The 12,871-nt window shown below is 47.4% G+C and overlaps 2 protein-coding genes across 2 annotated transcripts in view; one reads left to right on the top strand and one right to left on the bottom strand.

The window, feature by feature from the left end:
• The window catches only part of fynb (FYN proto-oncogene, Src family tyrosine kinase b), a 9,869-nt gene extending 327 nt beyond the window's left edge, over nt 1-9,542 (top strand). The window contains exons 2-11 of the mRNA XM_062468054.1: nt 266-364; nt 1,279-1,382; nt 1,503-1,652; nt 4,518-4,682; nt 5,063-5,218; nt 6,630-6,809; nt 7,552-7,628; nt 7,829-7,982; nt 8,375-8,506; nt 9,290-9,542. Of these exons, the coding sequence (XP_062324038.1) occupies nt 266-364; nt 1,279-1,382; nt 1,503-1,652; nt 4,518-4,682; nt 5,063-5,218; nt 6,630-6,809; nt 7,552-7,628; nt 7,829-7,982; nt 8,375-8,506; nt 9,290-9,498 (1,426 nt within the window). The 3' untranslated portion in view covers nt 9,499-9,542. The remainder of the gene's footprint in view (nt 1-265; nt 365-1,278; nt 1,383-1,502; nt 1,653-4,517; nt 4,683-5,062; nt 5,219-6,629; nt 6,810-7,551; nt 7,629-7,828; nt 7,983-8,374; nt 8,507-9,289) is intronic.
• The window catches only part of slc16a10 (solute carrier family 16 member 10), a 426,623-nt gene that overhangs the window by 323,854 nt on the left and 89,898 nt on the right, over nt 1-12,871 (bottom strand). The window lies entirely within an intron of this gene.

The following is a 12,871-nucleotide window of genomic DNA, read 5'->3' on the forward strand; positions in this document are numbered from 1 at the left end:
TAAGAGGTTATACGTGCACATGTGTCAAGCTGAAATATTGTGTATTAATGCCATGCCCATGTTCCCAACCTCCTTTTCCTTTTCCCCTGCTCCTCGTTTCCCTCCCTCTATCTCCACCCCTCCCTCTCTCTCTCCACCCCTCCCTCTCTCTCTCCACTCCTCCCTCCCTCTCTCTCTGTTCCTCCCTCCCTCTCTCTCCACTTCTCCCTCCCTCTCTCTCTGTTCCTCCCTCTCTCTCTCTCTCTCTCTCTCTCTCTCTCCACAGTGAGGGGGACTGGTGGGACGCCCGCTCTCTCACCACTGGTGGAAACGGCTACATTCCCAGTAATTATGTGGCTCCCGTGGACTCCATCCAGGCAGAGGAGTAAGCTGTGTGTGTGTGTGTGTCCTACAGAACACGTTCTAACAGAATGAGCAGAACATCAAACAGCAGGCCACGGTGACCTGTCACTCCCCTTCTCTCAGTCTCTCTCGAGCGCCCCTCTCTCAGTCAGACGCGGCACAAAGAGATCTTTCGCTTTAGACCAGCACCATCTTTGTGCTGAGTCCATCTTTGTGTGGCACTTCCAGGAACATCATAAGAGGAACGACACATGATTCATGTTTCTAGGCGGTAGTTTCATCAGCCCTTTCAGATCTTGTAAAACACCATCACCAGGAAGGATGTTGGCTTTTCTTATATCTTACATTTCCCAGTGAACACGTGAGGGCCTCTCTGTGTCTAGACCCTGACACTCTAGACTCCTCCCCTACACCCGCCCCCCTGGCCCCCTCGCCCAATCAGACTCTGATGAACGACTATGCAGTCAGTCTATTGGTGCAGTGCAGACAGCCCCAGTGTAGAAAGCTGGGAGGGATGTGAAAGGGTTTAGAGAGGCGTTCTAGTCTGTGAGAGAAGGTGACATTTTATCCTTCTGTCTCATGGGGGTCAGGTGGCTGTGCGGGAATTGGGCTAGTAATCCGAAGGTTGCCAGTTCGATTCCCGGCCGTGCCAAATGACGTTGTGTCCTTGGGCAAGGCACTTCACCCTACTTGCCTCGGGGGGGAATGTCCCTGTACTTACTGTAAGTCGCTCTGGATAAGAGCATCTGCTAAATGACGAAATGGAATTAGCCCTACTGGTTCTCTGTGTGTCTGTCTGACTGTCTTCTCACTCTCCAGTCAGGGAAACTCCACGGCTAAATCGAGCTTTATCAGAGTGGAAGTTTTCAGATGAAACCCCTCCCTCCCTCCCTCCCTCCTGAATGACTGACTGACTGACTGACTTCCTTGTTCTAGCTGGTACTTTGGTAAACTTGGCCGGAAGGATGCAGAGAGGCAGCTCTTGTCCACAGGCAATCCCAGAGGCACTTACCTCATCCGGGAGAGTGAAACCACAAAGGGTAACAAACCATACACATTCAGCCTACTACTGCTTCTGCTTGTGCTGTCGAACCCTCCCATAGACCCACGGTGTTAGAAAGGATGAGGTCCTGTAGGTCACTGAGTCCTCTGTCGTCCAGGTGCCTTCTCCCTGTCCATCCGGGACTGGGACGACGTGAAGGGCGACCACGTCAAGCATTACAAGATCCGCAAGCTGGACAGCGGCGGCTACTACATCACCACCAGGGCTCAGTTTGAGACCCTGCAGCAGCTGGTCCTCCACTACTCAGGTACACAGCCACACACCCACGTTCCCTACTCAGGTACACAGCCACGCCCCCACGCTCCCTACTCAGGTACACAGCCACACCCCCACGCACGCCCCCTACTCAGGTACACAGCCACGCCCCCACGCACGCTCCCCACTCAGGTACACAGCCACGCCCCCACGCACGCTCCCCACTCAGGTACACAGCCACGCCCCCACGCTCGCTCCCTACTCAGGTACACAGCCACGCCCCCACGCTCCCTACTAAGGTACACAGCCACGCCCCCACGCACGCCCCCTACTCAGGTACACAGCCACGCCCCCACACTCCCTACTAAGGTACACAGCCACGCCCCCACGCACGCCCCCTACTCAGGTACACAGCCACGCCCCCACGCTCCCTACTAAGGTACACAGCCACGCCCCCACGCACGCTCCCTACGTCCTTCATCCTGGAAGGTCACCGCGAGCCACATCAACATCGCGTATCACTCAGTTTGCACAGAACATTGAGTTGTGAGATATAATTGGTGGTGTGTAACGAGGGCCAGCTTAGAGCTGGGAGAAGACTCTAGACTTCGCTGGAGCCAGAAGTGTCAAGAGCAGAGACAGGAAGGCTTGTCAGGATGACGTTGTTGGCCATTAGCAAGCCTAAACAGCTGCAGCATCCTCTACTGTCTGGTGTCCATTTCCTTTGATTGATCCTGAAGTGCATTAGACTCACACTGGTACGCTCCACAACTCCATTGCATTAGAATAACATCTCCAAGTGTAAAAATAGAATGCAACGAACCCCCTTTTCAGATACGAGAAACAAAAGGACACTGAATTGAACTGAAGGCAAAGTATAATGTCTGATGTACTTTAAAAGGCCGGAAAGGGGATGGCTCAATGTAGCTGTGTTTACCGAAATGTTTCTTTCAGCTCACCAATCCAAAATGTTTTTGTGCTTTAAGATATGTATTGCTCTGTCTCTCTCTTTCTTAGTTTATCCCCCCAAAAATCTAACACTCTTTCTTTCTCACTCTTTTTTATGCTTTCAGATTTTTTCCATGTTCTCAACCTGTCTATTTTTCTCTGCCTTTCTCTCTTTATGTTATTTATGCCTCTCCCCAACACTCTCTCTCCCCAACACACTCTCTCTCTCTCCCCAACACTCTCTCTCTCTCTCTGTGTGAAAAGGATGGTATTTTTCTTGACATGCTCCAGTTAACATATTGACATATTGACTCTTAAACACACAAAAATGAACAGGATAGATTTTGTCTGAGCGTGTGGGTGTTGCAGTGCATTAACCGTTTTCACTGTTGACCTTCGCTGCTCTTCCAGATAGCACACCTGCAGTTGTCCATGTTTCAAGCTCCTGCTTGTGTTTGTTTGTCGCTTTCCGGCTAGAAATCAGAAATGAAACGGAAAGAGTCACTCGCAAAGCAGCCGCAAGCTCAAGACTACAAACAATAACAACGAAAAGTAATCTGTTGATCATCACAATAGAGACAAACCGTTTTCATACTTAACTGGGTTCATATGCTGCCTCTTCCATTTGCTTATATTGACAGTTTTTTAAATGTATTGCCGTGACGAAGTTAAGTATTGATGCCTGTCCCCTGCTGCACAGCAGGCCCGGATGAGCTTTAATGGAGGAGGCGTCTCTAAACTGAAACCCAGAAACCTTTATCTCTCCTTTACTGCCCTGAGCAAACACCTCTGGGCCGTCAGTGGACGGCTGAGCGTTGTGTTGGCAGGAGAGAGGATAGGGGGGGTGCTAAATGTCAGCTGTGGAAGCACAGACGGGAAACACCGTCCAATGGCTCCATCGATGATCGGCAAACAGTCTGTCCCTCGCTCTCAGGGACGTCAGGAGCACCAGTCCGAACAGTCTGTCCCTCGCTCTCAGGGACGTCAGGAGCACCAGTCCGAACAGTCTGTCCCTCGCTCTCAGGGACGTCAGGAGCACCAGTCCGAACAGTCTGTCCCTCGCTCTCAGGGACGTCAGGAGCACCAGTCCGAACAGTCTGTCCCTCGCTCTCAGGGACGTCAGGAGCACCAGTCCGAACAGTCTGTCCCTCGCTCTCAGGGACGTCAGGAGCACCAGTCTGAAACAGGCTCCTCGTCTCAGCGGTTAATGCGTTGTCGGTCATAAAAAGCGGGTATTTAAAAAACGATCGTTCTTAGAGTACATCGTCCCCGGGAGTGACTGACAGACACAGCCATCTCTTAGAAATTACTGCCATTATCGTTAAATGTTGTGGAGTCATAAGTTCCATTTGACACAGTGATTCATTAACTACAGTATGGCTGCCATCAGTCCATCTGCTTGTCGTTCAGCCATATACTCAACACTGTAACTTCCTCTTAAACAGTGCTTTCCCATTTTCCATAGTGACCAAGTACATACTTTATTAAGATTTATCTGAAAATGCATGTGTTGGGCCTGTAAACAACTTCCTGTAACTTGTCCCCTTGACATAATGATTAAATGTAGGCAGGAGGGGAGAGAAGCTGCACTGTGTGATTTGATGACCAGCTGAAGTGCATTAGACTGATTAATGTCTGATCTGATGACCACTGTCTGGTCTCGCTAACCGCCTGGGCCGGTTCAGAGAGGAGAGCGGAGAGCGGGGCAGCCAGTTGAGTGACGCTCGCCCCCCCCCCGTACTCTGCTGTGCACTGCTGAATCATACTGGGCTAGCGTCTACCTGGCACTTTACAGTCACCTTCAGCCGACCCGCTGTCTGCAGAGCGCTGTGCTGACCGCTCTCTCTCTGAGACGTGCTTCTCTCCTTCTGACGCTGTGTAATTCCTGTGCTCTCTGTGCCTTGTGTGTGTTTTGCGGATGTGTGTGTGGCGGGGTGTGTGTGTGTGCGCTCCCTGCGCCCGTGTGCAGAGAGGGCCGCGGGGCTGTGCTGTCGCTTGGTGGTGCCCTGTCACAAAGGGATGCCTCGCCTCACCGACCTGTCCGTCAAAACCAAAGACGTGTGGGAGATCGCACGGGAGTCGCTGCAGCTCATCAAGCGTCTGGGGAACGGGCAGTTTGGGGAGGTCTGGATGGGTACGGGCACAGTCGCCTCCGGAACGCCCGACCACAGGCTGCGTGGGGGGGGGCACACTGACCGAGCAGAGACCTCCACCAGATACTGTACCAGGCCCCTCTCTCTCTCTACTCACCAACTGCAAACTGACCGAGCAGAGAGAGGGAGATCAAATGCTAACTATTTTGGCAACTATTTTGGCACTTAGCCAAGAGATTTCCTTCTCACATATTTGTTGAAGGCCAACTCCAGTTAAATAGTTTTGATTTTAAGAAACACGTTGGTATCGTGTCAGGAAAGTCTCTCTCTCAGGACAAGATGGCCGCCCCTCTATCGGCCTCGATGCATGTTCAACTCCTTCGTAGTTAACCCTGTGTGCCTTGCCTTCCCTCCCCTGTAGAGAGTGCGGATGGTTTGTGCTTTAATCTAACGGGCGTGTGTATAAACTACATCCCTGACACTGTGGGCCTGGCTCATGACTCCTGGGAGGTCGAGAGAGCCTCTCTAGTACTGGAAGTAAAGCTGGGGGCAGGATGTTTTGCTGATGTGTGGTGTGGTAAGGCATGATCATTCCATCATTTTGCATTCGTTTTGTACTGTGCGGTGTCTTGGAGGAAAACGTGGTCACTTTTCTCTTCAGTTTAAATCTTAATGTGATTACTCCAGTTAGCAAATACACTGACGGATAGTTCTGTTGTATACATTTTTCTAAATTTTTATCAAGTCACCATCATTTTCCAAGACACACACATTTTTGTCATATTTTATTTCATAATCTTCATCCTTCATCCATGAAAACGCAAGTCTTGAATCAGAGGTTCTAATCCATACAGCCTGCTTTGGTAATCTGGCTACATCAACTGCTCAGCTAGTTGCAGGTCAGGGCTGGGTCCTGTGAGGTAGTGTCTATAGGAGGGTTGGGGTTGGGACCATTACCTCAGTCAGCCAATCAGCCAGCCAGCCAGTCCAATCAGCCAGCCAATCAGCCAGCCAATCAGCCAACCAGTCAGCCAGCCAGTCAGCCAGCGGGTGACCTCAGGATCATCCCTCCCCAGCTTGGAGCCCCAGAACGGCTGCACAGCTGTGTCACTAATCAAGGACTGCTTTCTAGGGTTTATGAGAGCACTGTTAAATTAAACCCCCCAAACCACCTGCCACAGGAGAACTGCATGTTCAGCCCAAATGTAACTGACCGGAATCTGCCTTGCCTTAAGGTCACAAAACCGTCACAGGTCGATTATTGCCGTCACAAACCGATATCAGTGATCTTCCTGGTCTGAGGGAACTGATCACAGATCTGGGTTTCCCAGTCGGTCGTGTGGATGAGAGGAAGGGGAGCCTGGCAGAGACGCTGTGGCATCAGCACCAGAGAGAAGCTTACTGGGCTTTAACTTCTGTTAATCATCCTACAGAGGATTATCCTGTCCCGTATTGGTACATTACTTAAATCAACAGCCGAGCTCTCTATCTCCCTCTCTCATGGCTTTGTAAAGCCATTTCAAAACAAAGGTCACTGTAAATCTCATATGCATTTAATTGTCATTCAGGACAACCTTGTTACATGTGACTTCAAGGCAAGCAGACTTCTGTGTCAGCCCTAGTTGTGCGTTATCAATTTGGAGCAAGACTTGACCCTTAGTTTGGTTTTCACATACAGTAACAATGAAAAAAACAGCACATAACAGCCTACTGTATCTCATTTGATTCATAGGAAACAAGGTCAAGTCTTGCTTGATGTTGAGAAGTGTATGTAGAGGAAAACATGTATAAGGAGCTGTGTGTGTGTGCGTGTGTGTGTGTGTATATGTGTGTGTGTGTGTGTGTGTGTGTATATGTGTGTGTGTGTATATGTGTGTGTGTGTGTGTATATGTGTGTGTGTGTATATGTGTGTGTATGTGTGTGCGTGTGCGTGCGTGTGTGCGTGCGTGTGTGTGTGTCGTACTAACGCCAGCCTGTTGGACGGCAGGAACGTGGAACGGCACCACCAAGGTGGCGGTGAAGACCCTGAAGCCGGGCACCATGTCTCCCGAGTCCTTCCTGGAGGAGGCTCAGATCATGAAGAAGCTACGGCACGACAAGCTGGTGCAGCTGTACGCCGTGGTGTCGGAGGAACCCATCTACATAGTCACCGAGTACATGGGGCAAGGTCAGCATGACCGGGAGCACACACACACATACATACACACATACATACACACACGCACGCACACGTACACACGTACACACACACACATACACACACATACACACATACACACATACACGTACATACATACACACACACACATACACACACACACACACACACACACATACACACACACACACATACATACATACATACATACACACACACATACACACACACATAAATACACAACCACACGCACACACTCACAGATGCTTCCCAGAGCAGGTTTCCCCAGTAAGAATATATAGCAGCCACAGTTAGCACAGCCAGAATCACCTAGACCGAGAAAGTCAAGTTTAATTTGTGAGACATGTCAAAACATTCATCTAACAGGCCTGTGGAATCACAGAGGAGAACAACTGTTGTTTTTTTTTTGTTTTTTTTTCTGTAGCGTGGCATTTTTTCCCGACATTAACGAGAGCGTATTTTTAACCAACAAACAGCCTGCCAAGAGACTGACATTTAAGAGCACCACAATAAAGTTTTCTCAGACCTAAGAATGCATATTAAGTGCAGGGAGAGCAGACATGGAACAATTTATGTGCATCCTTGTGTTCCTGGAATGCAAGGAATCCCACATGGCTAGTGAACACTGTCAGTTCACATTCAGACAAAAGTGAATGCTAAGTTAGGTGCTGATGACACGTGTGTGTGTGTGTGTGTGTGTGTGTGTGTGTGTGTGTGTGTGTGTGTTTAGGAAGCCTCTTGGAATTCCTGAAGGATGGGGAGGGGCGAGGCTTGAAGTTGCCCAACCTGGTTGACATGGCAGCCCAGGTTTGTACTGAATATTTTTTGATCTAAATGTCTCTCTGTTCTGTTTATATAACTGAACTCTCTGTGACTTCAATAAAGTCAGAAGACGGCACTTTGCGAGCTGAAGTTGAAAGATTTTGTTTTATCGCTCTTAACTGTACTTTCCCTGTGTGTGTGTGTGTGTGTGTGTGTGGGTGTGTGTGTGTATGTGTGTGTGTCAGGTGGCAGCGGGCATGGCATACATTGAGAGGATGAACTACATCCACAGAGACCTGCGCTCAGCCAACATCCTGGTTGGGAACAACCTGGTCTGCAAGATCGCTGACTTCGGATTGGCTAGGCTGATTGAAGATAATGAATACACGGCTCGGCAAGGTAAATACCCTCTCTCTCTCTCTCTCTCGCTCTCTCGCTCTCTCGCTCTCTCTCTCGCTCTCTCGCTCTCTCTCTCTCTCTCTCTCTATGTCTCTGTCTATGTCTCTCTCTCTCTGTCTGTCTCTCTCTCTCTGTTTCTCTCAGTCTCTGTCTACGTCTCTCGGTCTATGTCTCTCTCTATGTGTCTCTCTGTATCTCTTTCTCTGTCTGTCTCTCGCCCTTATCTCCGAAACAAACCACAGTTGTCTCTAATGACACACTTTGCATCTTTCCACTAAACACAAGGTCAAGGCACACACTGGGATACACCCACCTCACCAGACAATAAACATATTCATCCGTTGATGTCATTCCTGCTTACTCATATTTTCCATCTCTCTTTTTCTGTGCAGGCGCCAAGTTCCCCATCAAGTGGACTGCCCCCGAAGCGGCACTCTACGGGAAGTTCACCATCAAGTCAGACGTTTGGTCGTTTGGCATCCTGCTCACTGAGCTGGTCACCAAAGGCAGAGTGCCCTACCCAGGTGAGGAAGGGCTTACCTGCGTGGGTATCCTGAATGGTGCGGAGCGCAGCAGGGGATTGATTTGATATTTCTGGTTGGTGGGGACAAGAGTTACTCCCAGTGTCGATGAGGTGGACAAAGAGGAGATTGCGTTAGAAGTGCATTTGCAATAAGTAGCAGCTCTTCCCCCGCAGTTTCAAAGTAATCAAAAAAGAGTCTTCTGTGGTTTAAGTAGCTTTAATGTTATGCCAGATCGAGAGAACCTTTAAATCTGTGTGAAGACTAGAATTGAGGCTGATGTTGAGGCCGGGGCCGGGGCCGGGGTGAGGTGTCGGGTGGGAGTAGTGTTGAGGCCGGGAGGAGAAACACATGGCCTGTGCTGGGCTGGGCTGGGCTGGGCTGGGCTGAGCTGGGCTGAGCTGGCCTGTGCTGTGCTGAGCTGTGCTGAGCTGAGCTGTGCTGTGCTGAGCTGGGCTGTGCTGAGCTGGTCTGAGCTGGGCTGGTCTGAGGAAGAGCAGTGTGGAAACAATCACGCTGTAGAGGCTGACTTGAGGAAACACCAGCCTCAGAAAGCTGCTGGGCTGTTAGAATGATGCCATCAGTGGATCCTTGTTGGATTCTTGTTGACTTGTTGATTTCTTCATGAAAATGTTGATCTGTTGTTGTGCAGTTACACATTGTTGAGCTTTTAAAGTCAGAGTCGCTACAATGAAGATCATAGAGCCCAAAGCTTTCCCCTTCATTGGACATCCTCTAATGTACTCCATAACCCGACTGACTGTGTGTGCGTGTGTGTGTGTGCAGGTATGAATAACCGTGAGGTGCTGGAGCAGGTGGAGCGGGGCTACAGGATGCCCTGCCCCCAGGACTGCCCTTCCTCCCTGCACGAGCTCATGGTGCAGTGCTGGAAGAAGGATGCAGAGGAGAGGCCTACCTTCGAGTACCTGCAAGCCTTCCTGGAGGACTACTTTACTGCCACCGAACCCCAGTACCAGCCTGGGGACAACCTCTAGACACTTCCCTGGGAATGGAGCTGGGCTGGGCTGGGCTGGGCTGGGCTGGGTCGGGTTGGGCTGGGCTGGGCTGGGCTGGCTGGGTTGGGATCCTTTGTCTGTCCACACAGGAACATGTATTATCTCCTCAGCTTAACCGAACATCTCAGCTCTCTATAGCCTTCGACATTCTCTGTGGCTGTGTATGTATGAGTGTATTTGGGATTGGGTGAAATGGGGTGGGATAAGAAGGAATGAATGATGGAAAATATGTGATGATGCGATGCAATGCCTGTATTTTATGTAAATATGAAAGGTGTGTTCCCTTTTTTTCTTATTTTTTTTTCTTCAGTTATGACGTTTTGACTAATTTTCTTCAACAAAATAATGATGATGGTAAAGAATAGTTGGCGAAGAAAACCATTTTGAAATTAACCAGAGAACTGGTCACTATCAACCCAAAACAGTCATGTAGGTACAAAACTGTAGGTTTCCAGTTTTGTACATTACATTAAAAGAGGAAAAAAAATATGTCACATTCATTCATCGCTTCAGTGTATTAAAAACTTGTTTGCTTAAGATGCTGAATGAGTCATTCACAAACGTTTCTGTTTTGCTCTGCCTCTCCTGTGTAGGTAGTTTGATTTCACTTTATTTTTGCGCTTCCATGTGAAACCGCTCTGCCCTCCTCAAAGTCATAGATGTTAGGCTGATGCTGTAACAAAGTTGTTTTACAAATGATGTATGTTACATTTTGTAATTACAGCCAAATGTATAAGAATTGTACTTTTGAACATATCTCTTCTCGCATACAAGGTTTTAAGAAAAAAAAATATTTGGTAAAAAATCAAATAAAAAAGAACAAAAAAGAAAAAAGATACGCCTTTCCAACATAGAAATTACGTGTGTACTGAAAGAAACGTTGGTTTATTTAAGAACAGAGAGAAATGTCTGTCTGCGTTTAAGGGGTCTTATTTTAACTTGTATACGAAGAACCGTTTTAACAGACATCCTGAAGCTTCTCATGGTCCTTATGTAGGTAGGATTAGGAAAGTTCTAGTGGGTTCTGTCTCCCTGAATGTGGACTATGGCACATTCCCAATGTGTGTGCACCTCCTAAACATGTCCCTCACTGAGCCTGTATGCACAGCCCCTCCTGACAGTTCCTCCTCAATTTCATTCCTGGACCTTTTCCTTCTGATCATTAATGTTGAACTGACCTGAATATTTCTGTTACAGAGTATGTTTAATTTAACCTTACTTGATAGATTTTTTTTTAAGATTTATTTGTACTGTATGGCGGAATGTTACTTAGACACTGGTGAGCCAGGCTGAGGAATAGTTTTCACCTTGTCTAAATGAACTGTGGTATTTGGTCCAAGGTTTGGTTTTATGCTAATCAGTACCTCCTTGTTTTTACTCAATTTCACAGCTAAATGTTAGTGTCACAAGTGTCAGTAACCTTCCTTGTGTGTTTCTTAATTTCTTTTCTTTTTTTTTACTTACTGTTTTGTTAACTCAGTGACTTGGCATTTGAAATTCAAAATGAACAATAAACATTTTACACTCTTTCCAAGACACTTAAAGTCTGTGTTCTTTTAGCACTGCGGTGGAACGGCTCCATGTACCCTCACTGTGTTCTCGTTGAGTGTGTGTGTGTCGCGATGACACACACACTACACTATTGCGGTTGGTTGTTTAAATTTTGGATTTCTGGACCAATGTTGACGGGAGGTGTTTAGTGTTGCATTCTGAAGAGAGGACCCACATCTCCTCATAGTTTCACTGTAAGTCAAAAAGCAGTTTTTTTATATGGTAATGAATCCAGTATGAGTGGATTTGGATTTGTCGATTACTGGAATGAGATTGTGGTGTAATATCAAGGGCAGCCAGAAGGGGGAGTGTTAATCAACACTGCGAACAGTATGGAGGTCCTGAATGGATGAAGTGTCATAAAGCAGCTCTGCCCCCTCACCTTCACCCCACCACCACCAAATCACGCGTCACCTGTAGTCCACCATCATAGAATGCTAATGAAAATACAACGTCATGTCCTGCTACGTGAATCCATTCATCTAGGCATGCTTTGCAGGTCAGCTCCACGTCCAGGTGTGTGACTTGCTGTGCTGCTGTAGCCTGGGTGTCTGGCCGGCTCCACGTCCAGATGTGTGACCTGCTGTGCTGCTGTAGCCTGGGTGTCTGGCCGGCTCCACGTCCAGGTGTGTGACCTGCTGTGCTGCTGTAGCCTGGGTGTCTGTCCGGCTCCACGTCCAGGTGTGTGACCTGCTGTGCTGCTGTAGCCTGGGTGTCTGGCCGGCTCCGTGTTTCGTGACACCTGAAGTGACGTGACACCTGGAGAGGAGCCACCCTCCTCCTCCGTTGCTCTGCTCAGAATTCAGGAGAAGATCTATATGACATCAGCTGACTACACCTGCCCTGGCTGCTTCACCTGCTCAACACTACCAGCGGCTCTGAGGTTCCCTAACAACAGCATGCCTGCATCTGTAAGTCACCTGTGCTTTCTTTACAGCTGTAACAGTGTCGGCTTATTTAACTTGCTCATTTTATCTTGTATTGCTAAACTGAAGTTGTGAAAATTTCAGCTACTTGGAAGATTTTCGTTTTTAATTGATAATTCACAGTATAAGCTGTAATATACAAATTATAAAGACTTTTTATCTTGCAAATTCCAATTCATAATATCTGAATTTAAACTGGGTTTTGGTATTGAAAGGGATTCAGAAATGAAAGAAAATATTATAATAAAGCAGTTTTTGACATTGGTCAAGTACATTTCTTGTCTCTTAGTTCCAAGAAAATCCATTAGACACAGACCTGTTACAAAGATAACATCTTTATGTTTCCTCGTCAATGTATTATCATTACCATGGCACTTATAGCATAAACTGTCCATTAAGGTCTTATTTGATCTTACTTACAGTAACTCAAGGTTTATTTAGACCCTGATGAGACATGTATTAAGCTTCAGTTTTTTTTCTACAGAGCCAACACATTCATATTCGCAAGGGGCACATTTAAGTATAAAATTCTACTAAAATGTTTGCTTGACACAAATCCTGTAACCAAAGCATGTAGATCAGAGATGGGAAGCAGTGAAATGCAAATACTCTGTTACTGAAAGTTTTCTGGTATCGGTACTTTAGTTTACTTTTCTATGTATTTTTCGGACAACTTTTTACTTTCACTCCTTACATTTTTTACACAAATATCTGTACTTTCTACTTCTTACATTTTAAAGCCAGGCTTGTTACTTTAGTTTTAATCTGTATTTGATGGCATGATCAATATTATTTATTGTCATTGCATGCCTTTTTTCATTTCCTGGCTATCACGCACAACAAATGTAAGCTAGTCTACGGAGTGGCCATGGAGC

This window comes from Osmerus eperlanus, chromosome 8 (assembly GCF_963692335.1).
Source record: "Osmerus eperlanus chromosome 8, fOsmEpe2.1, whole genome shotgun sequence".
NCBI lineage: Eukaryota > Metazoa > Chordata > Actinopteri > Osmeriformes > Osmeridae > Osmerus > Osmerus eperlanus.